Source organism: Tupaia chinensis, unplaced genomic scaffold, assembly GCF_000334495.1.
Source record: "Tupaia chinensis unplaced genomic scaffold, TupChi_1.0 Scaffold144767_1, whole genome shotgun sequence".
In the NCBI taxonomy this organism is placed as follows: Eukaryota; Metazoa; Chordata; class Mammalia; order Scandentia; family Tupaiidae; genus Tupaia; species Tupaia belangeri.
The window spans coordinates 2,247,543-2,266,548 of NW_006204627.1; the positions used below are offsets into that span (position 1 = coordinate 2,247,543).

Here is a 19,006-nt window from a genome sequence, read left to right on the forward strand (position 1 = left end):
GAAAGAGTGGTTAACTCCTTCCTAATTAATGCAATGGGAGTGGGAGGGGTTTCACTCAATGAGAACTGAGGAACTGCTCCCAGAAGAAGGGGGAGTAGGGGTAAAAATGGAACTGCTCACTACAGAGTGGCTGAAGTGATGGCCCCAGGAGGAGCACGTGGAGCCAGTGAAATGGATGTCACACTGTGGAGCTAAGGTGTCCTGGTGTAGTGAGATAAAAGAATGACACAGGCAGGTACGGCTCTAAGAACAGGACACTAATAGGCAGTGGAAGATAGGATGGAGGGGAGAGTCCAAAGGCAGGGACCTGCAAAGGTGGCCAGTGTAATGGTTGAGGTAAGAGTTAGTGAGGGGCAGGGTACAGAGAGATGTATAGGCAAATGCCAGGGTCTGAGCAGCTGGCTGGATAAGGGAAGAAGCAGGAAAAAAACTGGTTAAAGGAGGGAATGAGAAATGGATATACTACTTTCATGATGTGAGTGGAGGAAAAAGGAAGGCAGACAGTCATTGAAGTGTGTCTGGCCCGTGATCTATGGATTGCTCCCTTTATCTGCAACTTGAAACTCACACTCTTGTTTAAAAAGAACAGAGGGGCCAGCCCCATGGCCTAGTGGTTAAGGAAGCTGTATCCCATGTGGCAGATGGTGGGGTTTGAATCCTGGCCCTGGAGGCTTGAAAAATGCGCTGGAGGTATGTGTGTGCATTCCCCAAATCCTGAAGGATGAAGAAATTAAGGAGAAGGGATCACAGTGTGACCATGCCTTATGGGAGGGAGGGAGGTTTAAGGTTTACTCCCTTTCTCTAGCAAACACACGCACCCTCTTAAAATTTAAAAACAAATAAATGACTCAAACAAATAAGGGCATTCTGTGACCTGATGATTGGGGCAGCCAGATCCCACATAGCCAACCACACAGTTTGAGGCCCATACCCAGCATCTTGAGAAACCTTGGGGATGTGGGCATGCATGCCTAAAATTCTAAAAGAAAGGAAAGATGAAAGAGAAGAGATTATGGTAACCATTCCCCATGAGAGGTGCTTTCTCCTCTCCCTCTCTGCCTCTGTGTGTCTCTGTCTTTGGCAAGCACGTGCACCTTCTAGCAAAAACAAAACAAAAGTAGAGACCTGAAGCGAGAACACGCCAGGGGAGCAGATACACTGGAGATGAGGCTCCCGGATGGCCTTCCTTTACCAGCCAAGTTAGGGCCGTTCCGAGAACCCACGGTGGCTTCTTGGCTGTTTGGCCAAAGATCTGCCCAGCCACCGGCTACAAGTGGAGGAACAAGGCCTACTGAGGAAGCTGCTATTAGTCCCCACATAGGCTCCTCTGGACAGGCACCAGGTGGAGGCGTGGCCAGGCCAGCTCTGGCAGCACCCCTGGGCTGAGGGGTGGGTGGCAGGGCCTCTCAGCCCAAGTTCACCCTCTCTCTGCAGACCCTGCGGGACATGTCATTGACCTGGTAAATGACCAGCTTCCGGACATCAGCATCTCAGAGGAGGACAAGCAGAAAAACCTGGCGCTGCTGGAAGAAGCCAAGTCAGTGAGCGAGCGGTTCCTGAGCCGCCGTGGGAGGAAGTCCAGGAGCAGCCCTGGAGACTCCCCAACAGGTAGGGCAGGGCCAGGCCATGCAGGGACTACCTTGAATCCCTCCATGGCAGCAGGGAGAGTAAGGGTGGGGAGGGAAGGACCCAGCCCCAGTTGCAGTGGAGGCCTTAAGGTTCCAGGAGGACTGAGCCTTGGGGAGAGGATCCTGCAAGGAGAGGGTGTCTAGCCCAGTTTCAGGAACCCTCAAGCGCCCACTCAGTCACGAAAGGCTCCTCCTTTACTTTGGGGCCCTGTGTGTGACCCTGTGGCTTCATGTTTTGCCAAGAAATGTCAGCTTATCTGATGTCCATGAACTTACAACCCAGGCTCTCCCCACCCTCCACGAGCTTCTACTGGCCTTCATCCTTCTCGGAGAGAAGCCCTCTGTGTGGTGCCCATACACACATAGATCCCTGGGCCACCTTGCAAGGATGGAGTCCAGGTGACATCTCCACCTTCCCCTGGAGGCCCTGCCTGCTCTGGTGGTACCTCCTTGGGAGAAGTCCACAGAGGCCATTTTAGGCTTCTTCTCCCTATCTCAGCTGTAAGACCCAGGGAGGATTCGAGGCACTCTAGGAAGGGGAAGTAGGATCTGGGGGAAACCTCTGACTTGGAGGGAAGGTTTCCTGGGTCCTGACATTGCCCTGCTACCCCTCTGGCTAGAGCCATTTCTTCCTAAGCGAACTGTTGGGCAGCTCTGGGAGAAGCCCAAACACAGTGGAAGAAGGGCACGCTTGAGATCAGGGCTAGGCTGGAAAATCGGGGGCAGCCCCTGTAGTGGACCTGCCTTAGTTCCTGGAAGTTTCCTTAAGGCCAGGCAGGCTGAGGAGTTGTGATTCCACCCTGGACCCCCAAGTGACCCGAGGCCCACCCCCTCTATTGGGCTGGCAGCAGGGAAGGTTGGGTTGTCGTAGGAGTTTATATGGCTATCCACCTCAGCCCAGGACCCTGACAAGGCAGACACAGTTCCCGGGGGTCAGAGTTACCTGAAAAGGATGGATATCTTTGTGAGGCTGAGGTCCTAACCCTTCATGAACATGGCAATTGGTGTCTGTCTCCACAGCTGTTTCCCCAAACCTCAGCCCGGGAGCTTCTCCTGTTTCCTCTCGGAGCAACTCGCTCACAGTGCCCTCCCCGCCAGGTGAGGCCCAGTCACCCAGACAGCTCCTGCCCTGGCTTCTCCCTGACAGCAGGTCTCCCAGCGACCTCGCCCTGACCTGCAGGCTTCCCATTCGGGACCTCATTCGGCCCCCTTTCCAGGGTGCTCCCAGCTGGGCTACCCCCCTAAGAAGGCAGATATATTTTCTGTTGTGTCTTGGGGCCTGTGTGGGGAGGCAGGTCCAGCCTAGGATGGGGTAGACTGGGCACCATCTGCCCAGAGGACTCGGAAGTCACAGAGCTCATTTGAAAAAGCCTCTTTGCATTTTGGTTTCTTCCCTTTCATTAGGCTGACCTGGGCTACAGGGAGCCCACCCGCCCTTGCTGAGCTGTAGGGCGAGCTCAGGCTCTGGTTAGGCAGCCAGGATTCACAGCCCTGTGCTGATACTCCTTGGCCATGTGACCTTGACCTTGACCTTGATTTTTCCACGCTTTAGTTTCCTCATATGGTTTCTATGAGGGTTCAGTGAGGACCCACCTCAGGGCATAGCATGTGGGAGCAGTCCACTACGGGTGTTGTTTCTAGCTCCAGGCCTGAAATTGCTGAGGACATTCTGAGGAGATGGGGACAGCTGAGGGTCTGGGATACTGGTCATTACTTACCTGTGTCTGGACCATTCCAGGGTTGGATGTATGCAGTGGCCCACAGTTCCCTCTGCCCGGAGCGCCACCACAGGTAACAGGGCCCCCACTTGCTGTGTCATGTCTACACCAACGCGTTTCTCCCCTTACTCCTAACATTGCAGGTCCTCCATGGCACCCAGGAGGTGAGGGTGCTGGCTGGGGAGGCATTTACACTACTGCCAGGGGCCTCCTTGAGGGCATGCCAAGAGGAAACAAGCTCTCTTCTCATCGCAGCTAACTTGTGTTTCCTTTCTGCAGCAGAAGGAGGATGAAGCTGAAGTCTCTTCACCTCTCATTGGCGAGCCTGTGAGTTTGAGTTTTGCCCAGTTTGGATGATCCAGGTGTGGAGACCTGGGCTCCCCAAAGTCAAGGCAGGCCCCTGGGCAGCCAGAGGGTGTGAACACATCCCAGTGAGTGGAGAGTCGTGGGTGGGGAAACCACCAGTCCCTCTGCCCTAACTGATTGCTCTACCTTAGGCAGAGGGGCTGAGGAGGAAGCATTCAGTGGGGGCAACCTCCATGGGGGTCCTGCCTACAACCCTGCACCCCCAGTCAGGCTGCTACTCAGGGACAAGGGGACCTCCAGGCCCAGCAGCAACAGCCAGGCAAGGTAGGGCCCCTCAGCTCCAGCGGCAATGGCAGGAAAGCTGAGAGTCTGGGGCTGCCAGGAAGGCTCCTCTCTGCTGGCAGGGATAGAAACACACCCTGCTCAGAGGAAGGTGCTCTCACACTTGAGGCCTGCCAAAGGCAGCACTAGAATACAGTCACGCTGGGCCAGTAGTGAGTCGTCTGGCAGAGTGTCAGCATGCACACAAGACAGACACCCAGACACACAGACACAGACTCACATGCTCTTCACAAAGCCCCTTCCCTGGGGAGTGAAGGAGGAGTGTAGACTTAGAGCTTCTGAGCAGTCAGCCACCACCTCCAAATGAAACACCTCATCCCGTGACCCTTAGCCTCTTTTGGATCCTGGAACTGAGAGGCTGGTAAAAGCTGTGGATTTTCTTCCCTAAAAGACACCTTCCCCCAAACACAAACATAGACATATATGCACCCCCCCACATACACACACACTTGCATACAATTTCAGAGGGTCACAAACCTGGTGGGAAATCTGAGCCTCTAAGAGTTAAGGGCCTTGCCAGACAGAGTGAGGGCTAGAATCTGTGGCAACTGAGTTGGGGCCAAGGCTGCCTTCTGTTACACCATCTTTCTCAGAGCTGGGCTCTTGAGCAGTTCTTGTCGTTTTGAGTTGCAATCCTCATGGCCTCTCTCTTTTTACAGACCTCAAAGCGTGTGGGCCCCTTTGCTGGCTCAGCCCTGACTGAGAAGTCCCCCTCTTCTAAATAGACTCCCTCTCCCCCATACACAAATGGACTCCATGGCAGGCCTAGTGGGTAGAAGCCCCCCAGCAGGAGCAGCCCCACCTATTTCCTCCTCAACCTACCTCCAGGTCCCAGCTCTACTCTGTTTCTTTCAGAATGTCTCCAAAGGGCTAGCTGACCGGAAGCAGAATGATCAAAGGAAAGTGTCTCAGGGCAGGCTGACTCCTCGCTCTCCTACGCTTGTTGAGAAGTCCAAAGAGATTGAAATAGAACAAAAGGAAAACTTCGATCCCCTCCAGCACCCTGAGACCACACCCAAGGGCCCAGCACCTGGTATAAGCAGTGGTGGGAAAATGGCCCTGAACAGCCCCCAGCCCAGCGCTGTAGAGAGTGAGCTGGGGAAGCAGATACTGAAGACAGCCAGGGAGGGCAACCCCCTACCAAGAAGCCCAGCTCAGGGCACAGGAGGGGTGGCTCCTCCCACAGGGGAGCCCACAGGCCCCAAGGTTGGCTCCAAAGTGGAGCTGCGGCCCCCTGTGTCCCGGCCCCCACTGCTGCGGGGGGTCTCCTGGGATAGTAGCCCTGAAGAACCTGGTCCCCGGCTGCAAAAAGTGCTTGCCAAGCTGCCACTGGCAGAGGAAGAAAAGCGTTTTTCAGGCAAAGCTGGCGGCAAACTGGCCAAGACACCTGGGCTCAAAGACCTTCAGATCCAAGTGCAGCCCGTCCGGATGCAAAAACTGACCAAGCTCCGCGAGGTGTGTTCTTGGGGGGCAACTGGGCAGGGTGCACATGCCAGGGTCCCATGAGCCAAAGACCTCTGGGCTGAGGCTCAGCCCTGGGGCAGAGCAATGCCAGCCTGGATTGGGTCTCACAGTGCCCTAGCCTTGCCACTTTGAGGAGTCAGGCTCTGTTGTATGGCATCTCGCCCACACACCAGCTTCAGTGCTTTTTACCCTGGTTATTAGATGGAAGTCGGTCTGAGATATAGTTGCCACTCAAGCGTCACTTCAGGGGAAGGCAGGTGTGTGGAGAGACACAGCGGGTTCCTTCTTCAACCAGAGCTGGCAGCTCATAGACAGGAGCCCTTCATGGAGTATCCAGCCACGCCTAGGTCTGGGAAGGCAAGGAGGAAGTAGCCCTTTCCCTGCTGCCTTTTCTTGCTAGTACCCATCAGCAAAGGAACTCAAATCCATCCACAGGCGTGACGATGGCCATGAGGGGCTACCCCTCGGTGGTGACTATCTTTCAATGTCCAGGGTGTCCCCAGCTTCTGCTAGTCATCAAACTGGGCACAATCATCTCTCATGAAGCTGGCACCCCATGTAGGGGGTGGTTGGAGGCATCCAGGGATGTGAGGGAGAGAGAGACCCGCATGTGAGGGAGAGAAGAGTTAACAGGACAAAGAAATCCCCACCTGGTCCTAGTTCCCCAGAAGGCCAGCCCGGCACGTAGGCGAGGTACCGGACAGCACTAGAGCAGTGAGGGGATTTCTCTGTGAGCAGGGACACATTCCAGTGCCGGCCAAGGTCCCTTTCAGGAACCTCCCATCATGCTCTAGGCTGGAGTTTCAGGGGCACTGGGCTGAGCTGCTGATGTTAGCGTTTCACACAGAAAACCCACCTGGCCTGATTAGTGGATCAGCACAGGCACTGGAGGCGGTCTCTGGTCACCGGGGATCCGGCTTGGGACACAAGGCACACCCCACTATCCACACCTCACATCCCTGGTGATTTCTCTCACCCAGGAAAGAAGGTTATAAGACCTCCACCAGGACTAAGACTCAAACTCTGGTCAGCCGCATGAGATCCCCATGCTACTAACAGCTTTTCGCGGATAGTCGCTCTAAGGCCTTTCATCTGGAGCATGAGCGCCCTCTGCTGGCCCTTCCTTTCCTCCTTTATCCAGGAGCAAGCCACTCAGCGGCCTTTGCCAAACGGAAGACTGAAAGACCACTGATCACTAGGCACTCTGCCATCATTTCCCCTGAGGGCTCTCCTCTGGTGCTAATTGGCTCTGAGCAGGTGCAAATCTACCTCTGCTACATGCCTGTGGGCAGCATCCCTTCTCTCCCGGCTTGTCTGTTGAGGCCCTGAGGCAGAGATTCTCAGGCTTTGGAGAATTTAAAATGTCAAGGGGTTCCATGAAAGCTATAGAGAAACAGAGGAGATGGGAGAACTCAGAACTCCTGGAAGGGCTGGGACCAGCAGATGGTGTAATGGTTATATCACTGGACTCCCATGTAAGTCAACTGCTATTCAAGTCCTGGACTTGGCAGCTTCAAACTCACGTTGGGCCTATGTGCGTGCATGCCCAAAATCCTGAGAGAACAGAGGAGAAAGGATTCCAACATGGCCATCCCTCTGGGGGATGATTTCTCTCTTTCTGTCTCTGTCTCTCCAACTAGTGCACGTGTCCTATAGCAAAAAAATCTCTCTTTCTTAAAAAAACAAACAAACAAACAAACAAACAAAAACCTCTGGATAGGGCACTACTGCCAACCTGCTGACCCTAAGGTCACCAAAGACTGGGGTTGCTATTAGTAGAGAGTGCATAACCTGGCTCACCCTGCCAAACACTCCTGAAAATTAGCTGCTGTCCCACTCTGCCCCTGCCATCTCACCCTCCTGCACCTGCTTCCAAACAGCCGCACACACCCAGGGCACCCTCCTGTCCCAGAGCCCTTATTTCTGCTTGTCTTCCAGCCCTCTGCAAACCTTAGCTGCAGTGTGGCTGATCAGTTCATTTATCCACAGGCTTGTTAAAGAAGCAGACCATGCCAAACATAGCTCATTCTCTTTTCTTTCTTTCTTTTCTTTTTTTCTTTTCTTTTTTTTTTTTTCCTGTGAGGACATGTGTGCACACACAAGAGGGAGAGAACAAAAGAGACTAAGCATACCCCAATAGAGCTTAGTCACATTGTAATCCTTTTTTCTTCCAGTTCTCCATCCCAGCAGGATCCTTGGTACATATCTGTGCCCAGTATGTTTTCAAGCCTCTGGGCTTGAAATCCAAACCCTGGTCAGCCATATAGGATCCGGCTTCCTCTGCGCAGGAATGAACAGCTGCCAGGAGTAGTTCTTGACTTGAGGAATGTGGTGCTAATGGGGTGCGAGGCAGGGGTGGTTTTCAGGCACCTTCCTGTGCTGGTAGAGAAGCTGCCACTCAGATCTCATCACCCCACCTCTGAGGCTGCCCTTCTAGCTTCCCACCTGAGACTGAGGGGTCGCAGAGCCAGACAGAACCGAAATGAGTCCAGCCTGACATTATCTGAAATGTGGTCTTTTCCTTTTCCCACAAAGGAGCACATCCTGATGAGAAATCAGAACTTGGTGGGGCTCAAGCTTCCAGACCTTAGTGAGGCAGCCGAGCAGGAAAAAGGTAGGTGGGGGTCAGGCAGAGGCTCCCTCCAGCCAAGGCTGGATCTGTCTGTGCCCACTCAAGGAGGATGAATGTGCAACACTGGACTTCCTGTCAGCAGCCTTGGTGCGGCTCGGAGGCGAGTGTGGGCCGGACATGAAGTAGGCCCTCAAAAAAATAAATATTTGCAGATTAACTAATGAAGCAGATCGTGTTTCCTGCCCACTCAGAGCACCTCCAAACTGGTCTCCTTCCAAGCACCCAGTGAATCTGGAAGGGTGCCTAAGGCCTGAACTTCTGACTCTTCCTTTCCCCCCCACACCCAGGAAGCCACCAAACAGACCAGTTCCTCTTTCCAAGGCATCAGAGCCACGTCTTGCTTTCTAAGCTGTGGCACCACCCTGCCTCGCCCTGCAGGGAACTGCAAGTCCCTTCCTCCCAGTCTCCTGGTCTCCACCTACACCACTCTCTCCCCTGCCAGACTCTTCTCAGGGAAATCCTCTCAGTCCCCAGCTCCTCAGCCCTGTTGCTAGATGATGATAGGTGTTAGCTGATGTTAATTAGAGTCCTACCTCCTGGATCTGGTTCATGACCCAGCCCTGCCCCTAGCACACCCCTGCACCTCTCCTTGGCTGTTTTGTTGTTGTTGTTGTTGTTGTTTTTTTCTAACCAACTGAGTTTTATTTGTTGCATAATAAGCCACCTAACATCTTTCAGGTAAAAAAAATACTAAATGTGAAAAAAAGATATCATAAAATGAATTACAGCCCAATTTAGCTTTGGGGAGGGAACACAATTCTGTTCAATTAAGGAAAACATTTTTATGGGCCATAGATTAGTTTATTTTTAACACCCATCATGCCACGAATTCATAGGGAATAGGTTCAAGAAGCTAGAGCTCCTTTCCATTGGTTCTCACAGAGTGTGCTTCTCCTGGTGGAGCAGGCTGCGCTTCAGTTGAACCCAGGTACCTTTCTCTTTGGCTTCCCTCTCTGATCATTTTTCATTACACATTTCAGGAAGCTATCTCTGTTCTTAAAATGCTTAATATGCTCAATACACATTAGTTCTCTAGGCAAGAATCTTGCCCTTAACTTGTTTGTTTACAACAATGCCAACAGCATGCTGGGTAACACTGTAGACTCTTCCAGTTTTGCCATGGTAACATTTGTGGGGCATTCCTTTTTGAACAGTACCCATTTCCTTGATGTCTACAATATCACCTTTCTTGTAGACTTTGCATATATATTGCCAAAAGAATCACTCCGTGTTTTCTAAAAGGCCTAGAAAACATGTATCGGGTGCCTCTCCTCTTTCTCCTTGTGTTCGCACTTTTGGTTAATTACTGGAAGATGGCAGTTCTGGCCAAAACCTCCTTGGCTCTGTTCTTCAGCCCACACTTCCTGAGCCCCTCTGGGGGTCAGAACTGAAGGCCCACAGGGCAGCTTAAATCCCAGCCCTGCTACTGACCAACCACATGACCTGGGCAAGCAACTTAGCTTCTCTATGCCTGATCCCCCACGTGGAAGGTGGCACTAATAATAGTACTCGCCTCGGGACCAGCAGTTAGCGTAATGGCTATGTTGTTGGACTCCCATGTAGTCAACCACAGTTCGAGTCCCGGACTCAGTGGCTTAAAACTCACACCGGACGCATGTGCATGTGTGCCCAAGATCCCAAGAGGAGAATGGAGGAGAAGGGATTGTGGCGTGGCCATCTCCCCTAGGGGGTGATTTCTCACTTTCTGTCTCTGTCTCTCTCTGTCTTTCTGGTGAGTGCACATGCCCTACGGCAAAAATCTCTCTCAAAAAAATAGTACTCACCTCATAGGTGATTATGGGTATTACATGAGCTAACACCCCTTTATCCATGGCGGATATAGTAAGACCCCAGGGGTGTCCAAAACTGCAGATAGTACTCACCTCTGGATAGACTTTTTTTTTCATACACACATACTTATGATAAAGTTTAATTCATAAATTAGGCACATAAGAACTTAATAGTAATAACTAATAGCATAGAACAACTATAACAATATACCGTAACAAAAGTTATGCAAAGTTGGTCACACTCTCCCACAAATACGTTGTTGTACTGTACACAGCTGACATTGGACTATTTTTGGACTACAGCTGACAATGGGTCACAAAAACTGTGAGTAAGGGGGATGATTGTGTAAGTTTCCCAGAGCAGTTACTGTACATAGTATTACCTAGGTATTAGCTATTATCCGTAGAGCAGAAGCCCCAAGGAATCTGTATGTGTGTGCATGTGCATGTGCGTATGCATATGTGTGTGTATCTCCACCACCAAGTGCTTTTAACAATGTCACGACTAGGCCCTGAGTAAGTATTTATTGAATATATGAATGAATGAAAGAAATTGTGTGAGACATGACAAGGAGGTAAGACAGGTACATAAAAATAATCTAAACTACAACCATGGTGCCATGAGGTGAGCAGAGAAGAGGGTGGGGCTAGCCCCGTAGCTTAGTGTTTAAGGGAGCTGAATCCTTTGTGGCCGAGTGCATGGTTCAAATCCCTGTGGCTTGGAAAACACCCTGACTATGTGTCCCTGCATGTTCCAAATTCCAACAGAATAGAGAAATAGAAAAGGGATTGTGATGCGACCATGACCCATGAAAGAGTACCTTCTCTCTCTTCCCCTCCCTCTCTATTTCTTTCTCTCTTGAGTGCAAATGCCCTCAAAAAAAAAAAAATGTGGGTGAGTTCAGGGGGATGAGTAAGCCAGGTCCTCACCCCTGTGGCCACTCACACTCTTGCTTCTGCATCTTTGTTTATGCTGTGTCTCCCTCCTGATGTGCTGTCACCCTTTCTCTTGGAATCACCTTACACTTGTGCATTAAAGCAATGGATGAGTCCCACCAGACTGAGATAGCCTCCTCCCTTCCTTAATTTTTTGTATTTCACTGTCTATATTCTACTTCTTTTGCTGAGGGATGGGGGAGTATTTTCTTTGTACTCTGGTAAATAAAACTCAGCTATTTTACTTTTTTTTTTTTTTTTTTTTTAAGTTTTTGCTATAGGGTACATGTGTTCTCTGGAAAAAGAAAGAGAAAGAGAATGTGAGAAATCACCCCAGGGGGGATGGTCACACTGCAATCCCTTCTCCATTCTCCTCTTGGGATTTTGGGTATGCATGCACACGTGTGCAGCATGATTTTCAAGCCTCCAGGGTAGGAACTCCAACTGTGGAGTTGGCAATGTGGGATTCAGCCGCCTTGACCTCCGTACCACCTGCTGGCCTGACTATTTTCCTGTTGTAGCCATTTTTAAGTATACAGTTTAGTGGCCTTAAGGATTTTGTATTGAGCAACCATCACTACCATCCATCTCTGAAACTTTGTCTGCCTAGACTGAAACTGTACCATCAAACACTAACTCCTCATTCCGGCCTTGCCCCAGCTCCTGGTTATTACCATGTACTTTTTTGTCTGCATATTTGACTACTCTGGGTGCTTCGCATAAGGGTACTTCAAAAAGTTCATGGAAAATGGCATTAAAATACTACTCAATTTTGGTGCAAAAATTTCTAAATCTGGGGTGACCAGCAGGTGGCATGGTGGCTAAGGTGCTGGACACTCCCACACAGCTGACCATGGTTCAAGTCCCGGACCTGGTGGCTTGCTTTCTTACTTTCTCTCTCTCTGTATGTCTCTCTCTGTCAAATTAAAAATAAATGAATGAATAAATAAAATTTTGAAAAAATTTCTAAATCCATACTTTTTTTATAATACACATTTTCTATGACCTTTTTGAAAACTGCTTGTATAAATGCTATCATGTAGTATTTTACCCTATTTTTTTCACTGTATTTTTCTGTAGTACAGATCATTTTCTACCTCTGATTTAATCTAATCCTCCTAATAAACTGAAAGGCAGGGACTCTTGCTCTCATCTTACAGCTGAGGATGCCCAGTGGTTTCCTAACTCAAATTATCATGGTTTTATCATCACACAGGCAGTTCTGAAACTCTTTAGATACAAGACATTTCAGACAAACTAATCCCTAGAAGGCCAGTGTGTGCAGAATAGTTAGTGGGGCTAGCCATCTGGTTGATGGGGAAAATGAGGGTTTGGATCTGTACCCTGTGTGACTTTCTCCTTTTCCACTGTGGCCCTGAGGTTCCTCAGTGGACCCCAGACTCCACAGGGCACCATCTGAAAACCCTTGCCCCACTGTAAGCTGCTAATGGGCAGTTTTGCATTCAAGCTTTATGCATGTGGATGGTTGTATGGGAGTGTCCAGGCATCACTGAATTGAAAAATCCTAGTCTAAAATACAGTAATACCTACCTGTTCAACATTAGTAAGAAGGTTTCCAGGAGAGAAATTTCCAATTTTTTTAAAAAAGTCTAAGTTAAGCAAAATTTAGAGCAATCTCTGGAAAAACTGTATCATATATTTTCCTCGTTTTTATTTTATTTTATTTTTTTTGAGAGATTTTGCTATAGGGCGCGTGCGCTCTCCAGACAGACAGAGAGAGACAGAGAGACAGAAAGAGAGAAATTACCACTCCCCAGGGGGGATGGTCATGCCGCAATCCCTTCTCCTACATTCTCTCGGGATATTGGGCATGCACGCACATGCGCCTGGCGTGAGTTTTAAGCCACCAGGTCCGGGACGTGAACCGCGGTCAACTACATGGGAGTCCAGTGACATAGCCATTACGCTAACTGCTGGTCCCCTCGTTTTTATTTTTGAGTTTAATAAATAGATTTAGAACACTAGGGATAAAAACTTACCTTAGAATTTTACCCAGGAACCAGCAGTTAGCATAATGGCTATGTCGCTGGACTCCCATGTAGTCAACTGCGGTTCGAGTCCCGGACCTGGTGGCTTAAATCACGCTGGACGCGTGTGCGTACATGCCCAAGATCCTGAGAGGAGAATGGAGGAGAAGGGATTGCAGTGTGGCCATTCCCCCTGGGGGGTGATTTCTCACTTTCTGTCTCTCTGTCTCTCTCTGTCTTTCTGGCAAGTGCACGCACCCCATAGCAAAAACCTCTCCAAAAAAAAAAAAAACCATAAATAAATAAAAAATAAAAAGAATTTTACCCACAACCCTGGGAGTTCTGAAAAAGCAACAATTTGTATTCTTTCCAATAATTACCTATACTTATCATTTTTTCATAAGTTGATTTGACAGTGTAGATATAACTTTCTACTTCATTTGCTGAAGTTATTTCATAACTATTTTTTTAAAGAATTATTTTATTACCATTATTTTTTTTAATCTGATCAGAGAGAGACAGAAAGAGAGAAGGCAAGCAAGAAAGAAAGCCGCCAGGTCCAGAACTTGAACCGTGGTCAGCCATATGTGAGTCCAGCACCTTAACCACCACCCCATCTGCCAGCTCCATTACTAATTTTTATATATTTTGGCTTGTCCTCATCTTTATCATTTAATGGATGTGTGTTTCCTTTTGTATACTGTGTCTATTGTTGAGTATTTCAAATGTTTATAGTTCTTTTAGCTATGAAAAACAGCCGTAGTATAAACACTTTTATACTTAGAGTTTTCTTTCTTCCTCTAAATTATTCCCTTGGGATAAATTCTCTGACTTAAGACTCACTGGGTCACAGTGTAGAAACACTTGCACTTATCAATTGCCTTCACTGTATAATGCTATCTGTAAAGATCCATTGTCTTTTAAAAGATTTTTTTTCTTTATGCGTGATAGAATGCATGCATATACGAGAGAGAGGAGCACCTTCCACAGGGTCTGGTCATACTGTGATCGCATTCTTCCAGCCCTTCAGTCTGTAGGATTCTGGATACTCCTGCATGTATCTGGCTTGTTTCAGCCTATTTGGGTCAAGGATTTGATCTGTGCTCATCATATGGGATCCATCATCTCTTAAGCAGTGCATTACTGCTGTGACACAAAACCAACTATTATTTTTACTTTATGCTAATCATTATACCAATTTACCATTTGTTTTCTTTGTGTGTGTGTGTGTGTCTGTGTGTGTGTGTGCATGCACGCACATGCGTGTGTGTATCTATTGTATCTTCCATTACTTTAGCTATATATATATTTTTTTTTTTAAGAGAGGTTTTTGCTATAGGGTGCGTGCGCTTGCCAGAAAGACAGAGATAGAGAGACAGAAAGGGAGAAATCACCCCCTGGGGGGATGGCCATGCCGCAATGCCTTCTCCTCCATTCTCCTCTCGGAATCTTAGGCACGCACACACACGTGCCCGGCGTGAGTTTAAGCCACCGGGTCCTGGACTCAAACTGCAGTCTACTACATGGGAGTCCAGCGACATAGCCATTATGCTAACTGCTGGTCCCAACTTTAGCAATATTCTTTAATTCAATAATGGTGATAAGGAAAATACTCATCTTGTTTCTTTTTTGTTGTTGTTTTTTAAGTTCTGTTTTGTTTTGTTTTGTTTTGCCATAGGGCACATACACCCACCGGAGAGAGAGAGAGAGATCGATCACCACCCAAAGAGGGATGGCCATGCCGTAATCCCTTCTCTGTTCTCCTCTCAGGATTTTGGGCACACTTGCACACATATTAGGCCTATATCTCAGGCCCTAGGTCTGGGACTCAAACCTCAGAGTCATAAACATGAAAATTTAGTATGTTATAAAATATGAGATACAAAGTAAAAATTGTTGTATCTAATTTTTTTAGAAAATAATCTCTTTTTTTTTTGGAGAGTTTTTTTTTTTTTCAATAGGGCATGTGCACTCGCCAGAGAGACAGAGAGAGACAGAGAGACAGAAAGAGAGAAATCACCCCCCAGGAGGGATGGCCACACCGCAATCCCTTCTCCTCCATTCTCTTCTCAGGATTTTGGGCATGCACGCACATGCGCCCAACATTAGTTTAAGCCACCGGGTCCGGGACTCGAACTGTGGTCAACTACATGGGAGTTCAGCAACATAGCCATTATGCTAACTGCGTAATCTTCTCTCCTGCATTTCAAGATTTGTGTTGAAGTTTTATAAAATGTGCTTTGGATATCTATTGAAAAAATCATCTAACGTATTTAATAATTTCTCATATATAGAACTCTAAGCCTTTTGTTTTGCTTCTTATTTCTAAGTGCTAGAATATAACTCATCTGGTCACAGTATGTCTTCTTTTATATGTACTCCAAAATTCTCTGTATCAGTATTTCTTTTAAAGTATTCTGCAACTTTCCTGAGTCGGATAAAATTGAAGCTGCTATGACATAGACACCCCAAATATAAATGACAGAGAAGATAGAAGATCATTTCATTCTTGAGCGACAGTTTCAAAGTGAGCCATTCAATTTAGGGGCTGCCTCTGCTTCTCATGATCATTAGGGTACCTGGTTTCTTCCCTGTTGTCTTTTTGCCATGTCCCAAGATGTTTGAGTAGTGACAATGTCAAAGTGGATCATAGGCAGATCTTGATTCCCACTTGAGGGAAGGAGAGAAAGTAGGAGTGTGCTTTTTGTTTAAAACAAAACAAAACAAAACAAGTAGGGTGTGAATTGTATACATCCCTTTAATTTCCATTGCACAGGAGATGATGTTGTCCTGTGGCCATACCTAGCAGCAAGGGAATCTGGAAAACATGGCTGCTACCTGGCTAGCTGGCCATATACCCAGATTAAACTCCATTCATATGGAAGGAAGAGATGACAGATTTTGGTGGATGACTGGGTGCCTTTGTTCCATTGTCTCTTTTACTTAACCATATATTTTAGATAGTTCCTCATTTAATGCATGTGGAACTTTTAAATATTTTTATTTTTGTATCATTCTACTGTATAAGGAACTACATATATATTGCTTTTGTTATTACTTGTTTCCACTTTTTCTCTATTATAATTAATGTTATAATTAATATTCTCTTACATGTATCTTTATAGAAATGCATGTTTTTCCATGGACTATTATGCTAGAAATAGAGCTGATAGATTTAAAAGTATTTATATTTAAATGTATTGAGAACCAGCAGTTAACGTAATGGCTATGTCGCTGGACTCCCACGTAGTCGACTGTGGTTCGCGTCTCGGACCCGGTGGCTTAAAACTCACGCCAGGCACGTGTGCGTGCGTGCCCCAGATCCCGAGAGGAGAATGGAGGAGAAGGGATTGTGGCGTGACCATCCCCCCTGGGGGGTGATTTCTCGTTTTCTGTCTCTATGTCTCTCTCTGTCTGTCTGGTGAGTGCATGCGGCCTATAGCGAAAACCTCTCCAAAAAAAAAAAATGTATATACATCCTGCCAACTTAGCTTGCAAAACAATATACCAATTTAGACATCTACTACCCACAACACATCTTCACTATCCAATACTGAGGGCATAAGCTGGATCTTAGAAGTAAAATTGTTAGGCAAATAAATTTGGCTACTATAAGCACCACATTTAAAAACTAAAATTAATCATGCTAGGTATTCAATAGATGGCCATTCTCTCTATTTTCTCTAAGTTCTAGTGTCTGTACAAGTAATAGTTCAAGCTTCCCTTACTGGCTCCATAGAATTGGGCATGTTTTGTACTTTATATTGATATCAGGTTTACTTATCTATAAAATGGGAATAATAGTAGTACCTACTTCATTGAGCTGGTGTAGTATTTTATGTGATACTGGTCTTTATTCCAACAGGAACCTGACATATATTTTAATTCCTGTCACTGAGGTTGTGGAACTTTATCTTGCTGATCAGATTGGATGTTCTTGTACATTGTGCTCCACATAGGACAATGCTGGAGATGTGGTGGGCCACCATGCATGCCTGATTGGTATCTGCAGAGTTGTACCCTACTCCTTTCTGTACCTAGGAAAAAAGAAATACTCAAGAAAGTGCACCTAATGCATAGGTGATGTTTAATAAGTGGTGACTATTGAAATGACTTTTATTATTTTTGCCCAGGTGGCATTTTCTAGAAGGTAATGGGATATCTAGAACTGGATTCTGAGAGAGGTGTGGGTTAAGGCAGAAAGCATATAACATGGATGGTCCTTTCTAGAAGCATCCCAAGTCTACACTCTGAGTCTCAAGTCTCAGGTCGGGAAACACATCCCTGAGAAGACAGGGAGAAAGTTTATCTCCCACTAGTATCTTTGACCTTATGGAGTTATCCAGGAGCTCGGAGTATTTTTATCCAGAGCCCCCTTCCACAAATACAGAAGGAAGGAGATTATACTAGACATATTTTTTCTAAATTAAAAAATAGTAATTTTTTTGAACTCAAAGTGAAGCAAAAATGTAGGACTTGCTGAATTTTGGTAATTGCTTCCTCAAAAATAAGAGAAATTAGTTTCTAAGTTTTTTAAAATGTTATCATGAAATGTATTAAGGGTTTGGAGTCATCTGGGGAATTTTTGTATTACATGTTTTAAATTTGGATGGATGTTTCAAACTTTGTTCCTGGCATTTGTTTTAATTGGGTATAGAAATCATTATCATGAATGAATATGTAAGTCCCTAAAAATAGGAGGCACAGCCTACCACCTGGGGAAAGACCAGAGTCAGTCAGAAAACAGAAGAGAGACAGGGAGAGCATGACCCAGTGCCTTCATTGGGCTTCTCATGGGAAGAAATGATCAAGACAGGGTAGGTATCCTGAATACGTTTGAGATTATAGTTTGAATAATTTCAGCAGGCTCTGAGGTATAAGAGTAGTCCCTAGTTGTCAGATACCTGGCCCTGGAGTGACTTAGGGCAGGGAAAATATTGACTTGGCATGTGAGAATTTAATAAAGGAGATGGTTGGTGTGTGGGTTAGTTAGTTTATGTATCAAAAACACACTTGAAAGAGAGTTATTTCCTATCTTGAGAAATTAGCTAGCTCTGAGAAGGACAGTTTTTCCTAGATTAAGGCTTAAATACCAGACCAGCAAAAACACAGCAAATACGAACATTTAGGGCCAATCACGGTGGTACATGCTGTTGAGACATATACTCTGCAGGCTGAGACCACAAGGGAGGCCCAGGTTTAAATTTCAAACCAACGTAAAGACCAGGAGTGGTGGGTGCATTTGTAGTCCCAGCAACTCAAGAAGCTGAAGCAGTGGGAGTGTGAGTTTGAGACTGCATGGGCAACATAGCAAGACCTTGTCTGAAAAAGAGCTAGGAATGGTGGTCCCAGCAAGGAGGCTGAGGCAGGAGGATCATAACATGGCAAGATCCTGTCAGAAAGAAGAAATAGTAGAAAGGGAAGGCAAAGGGAGGGGAGAAGAGGGGGGTCTGGCTGATTAAGAAAAAGAAAAATAGGGGGACCAGCAGCTAGTGTAATGGCTACGTTGCTGAACTCCCATGTAGTCGACCATAGTTCGAGTCCTGGGCCTGGTGGCTTAAACTCACGCCGGGCACGTGTGCATGTGTGCCTAGGATTCCGAGAGGAGAATAGAGAAGGGATTGTGGTGTGGTCATCCCCCCTGGGGGGTGATTTCTCACTTTCTGTCTCTCTGCCTCGCTCTGTCTCTTTGGTGAGCACATGTGCCCTGTAAAAAAAAAAACCTCTCAAAAAAAAAAAAGAAAAGAGAGAGAGAGAGAGAGAGAAGAAAAAGAAAAAGAAAAATAGGAGGGAGGAAAGAGTATGAAAATGGAGAACCTTTATTCACTATAATGGTATCCACTGACTTCCTACAGGAAAAGATGAGAACGGCATTTCTTCCCACCTTCATATTGCTTCCTACCTTTCTGTCTCTGCCTATACATATGTTGGATTTTTCTTTCTTTGTATATCATCAAGGTTATTATCGGTAGTCCTGTTTTGCAGTTGTTTAGCCTTAGACTTGAATGTGAAAGAATTTTATTATCTCCACCAAACCCTTTGCCATGGCTCAATTTTCTCAAGTTTTTTTGTTTTGTTTTGTTTTAATTGATGTCTTGTTTAGTTGCATTTCATTATCTAATAATTTTCCTAGAATTATACAGAAGTGCTATATTCTCTGAGTCATAGCATGTTTGAAAATTTTCTTATTCTTCAAGGATAG

The 19,006-nt window shown here is 46.8% G+C and overlaps 1 protein-coding gene across 9 annotated transcripts in view; it reads left to right on the forward strand.

The window, feature by feature from the left end:
* IRAG1 (inositol 1,4,5-triphosphate receptor associated 1) overlaps positions 1-19,006 on the forward strand; it is a 186,027-nt gene that overhangs the window by 126,175 nt on the left and 40,846 nt on the right. For 8 of the 9 annotated variants that reach the window (XM_006167435.3, XM_027767850.1, XM_006167441.3 and 5 more), the window contains 6 exons: positions 1,435-1,608; positions 2,649-2,726; positions 3,367-3,419; positions 3,626-3,673; positions 4,850-5,449; positions 7,994-8,072. In XM_006167435.3, the coding sequence (XP_006167497.1) occupies positions 1,435-1,608; positions 2,649-2,726; positions 3,367-3,419; positions 3,626-3,673; positions 4,850-5,449; positions 7,994-8,072 (1,032 nt within the window). The remainder of the gene's footprint in view (positions 1-1,434; positions 1,609-2,648; positions 2,727-3,366; positions 3,420-3,625; positions 3,674-4,849; positions 5,450-7,993; positions 8,073-19,006) is intronic. The other variant, XM_027767849.1, reaches the window with a different exon arrangement.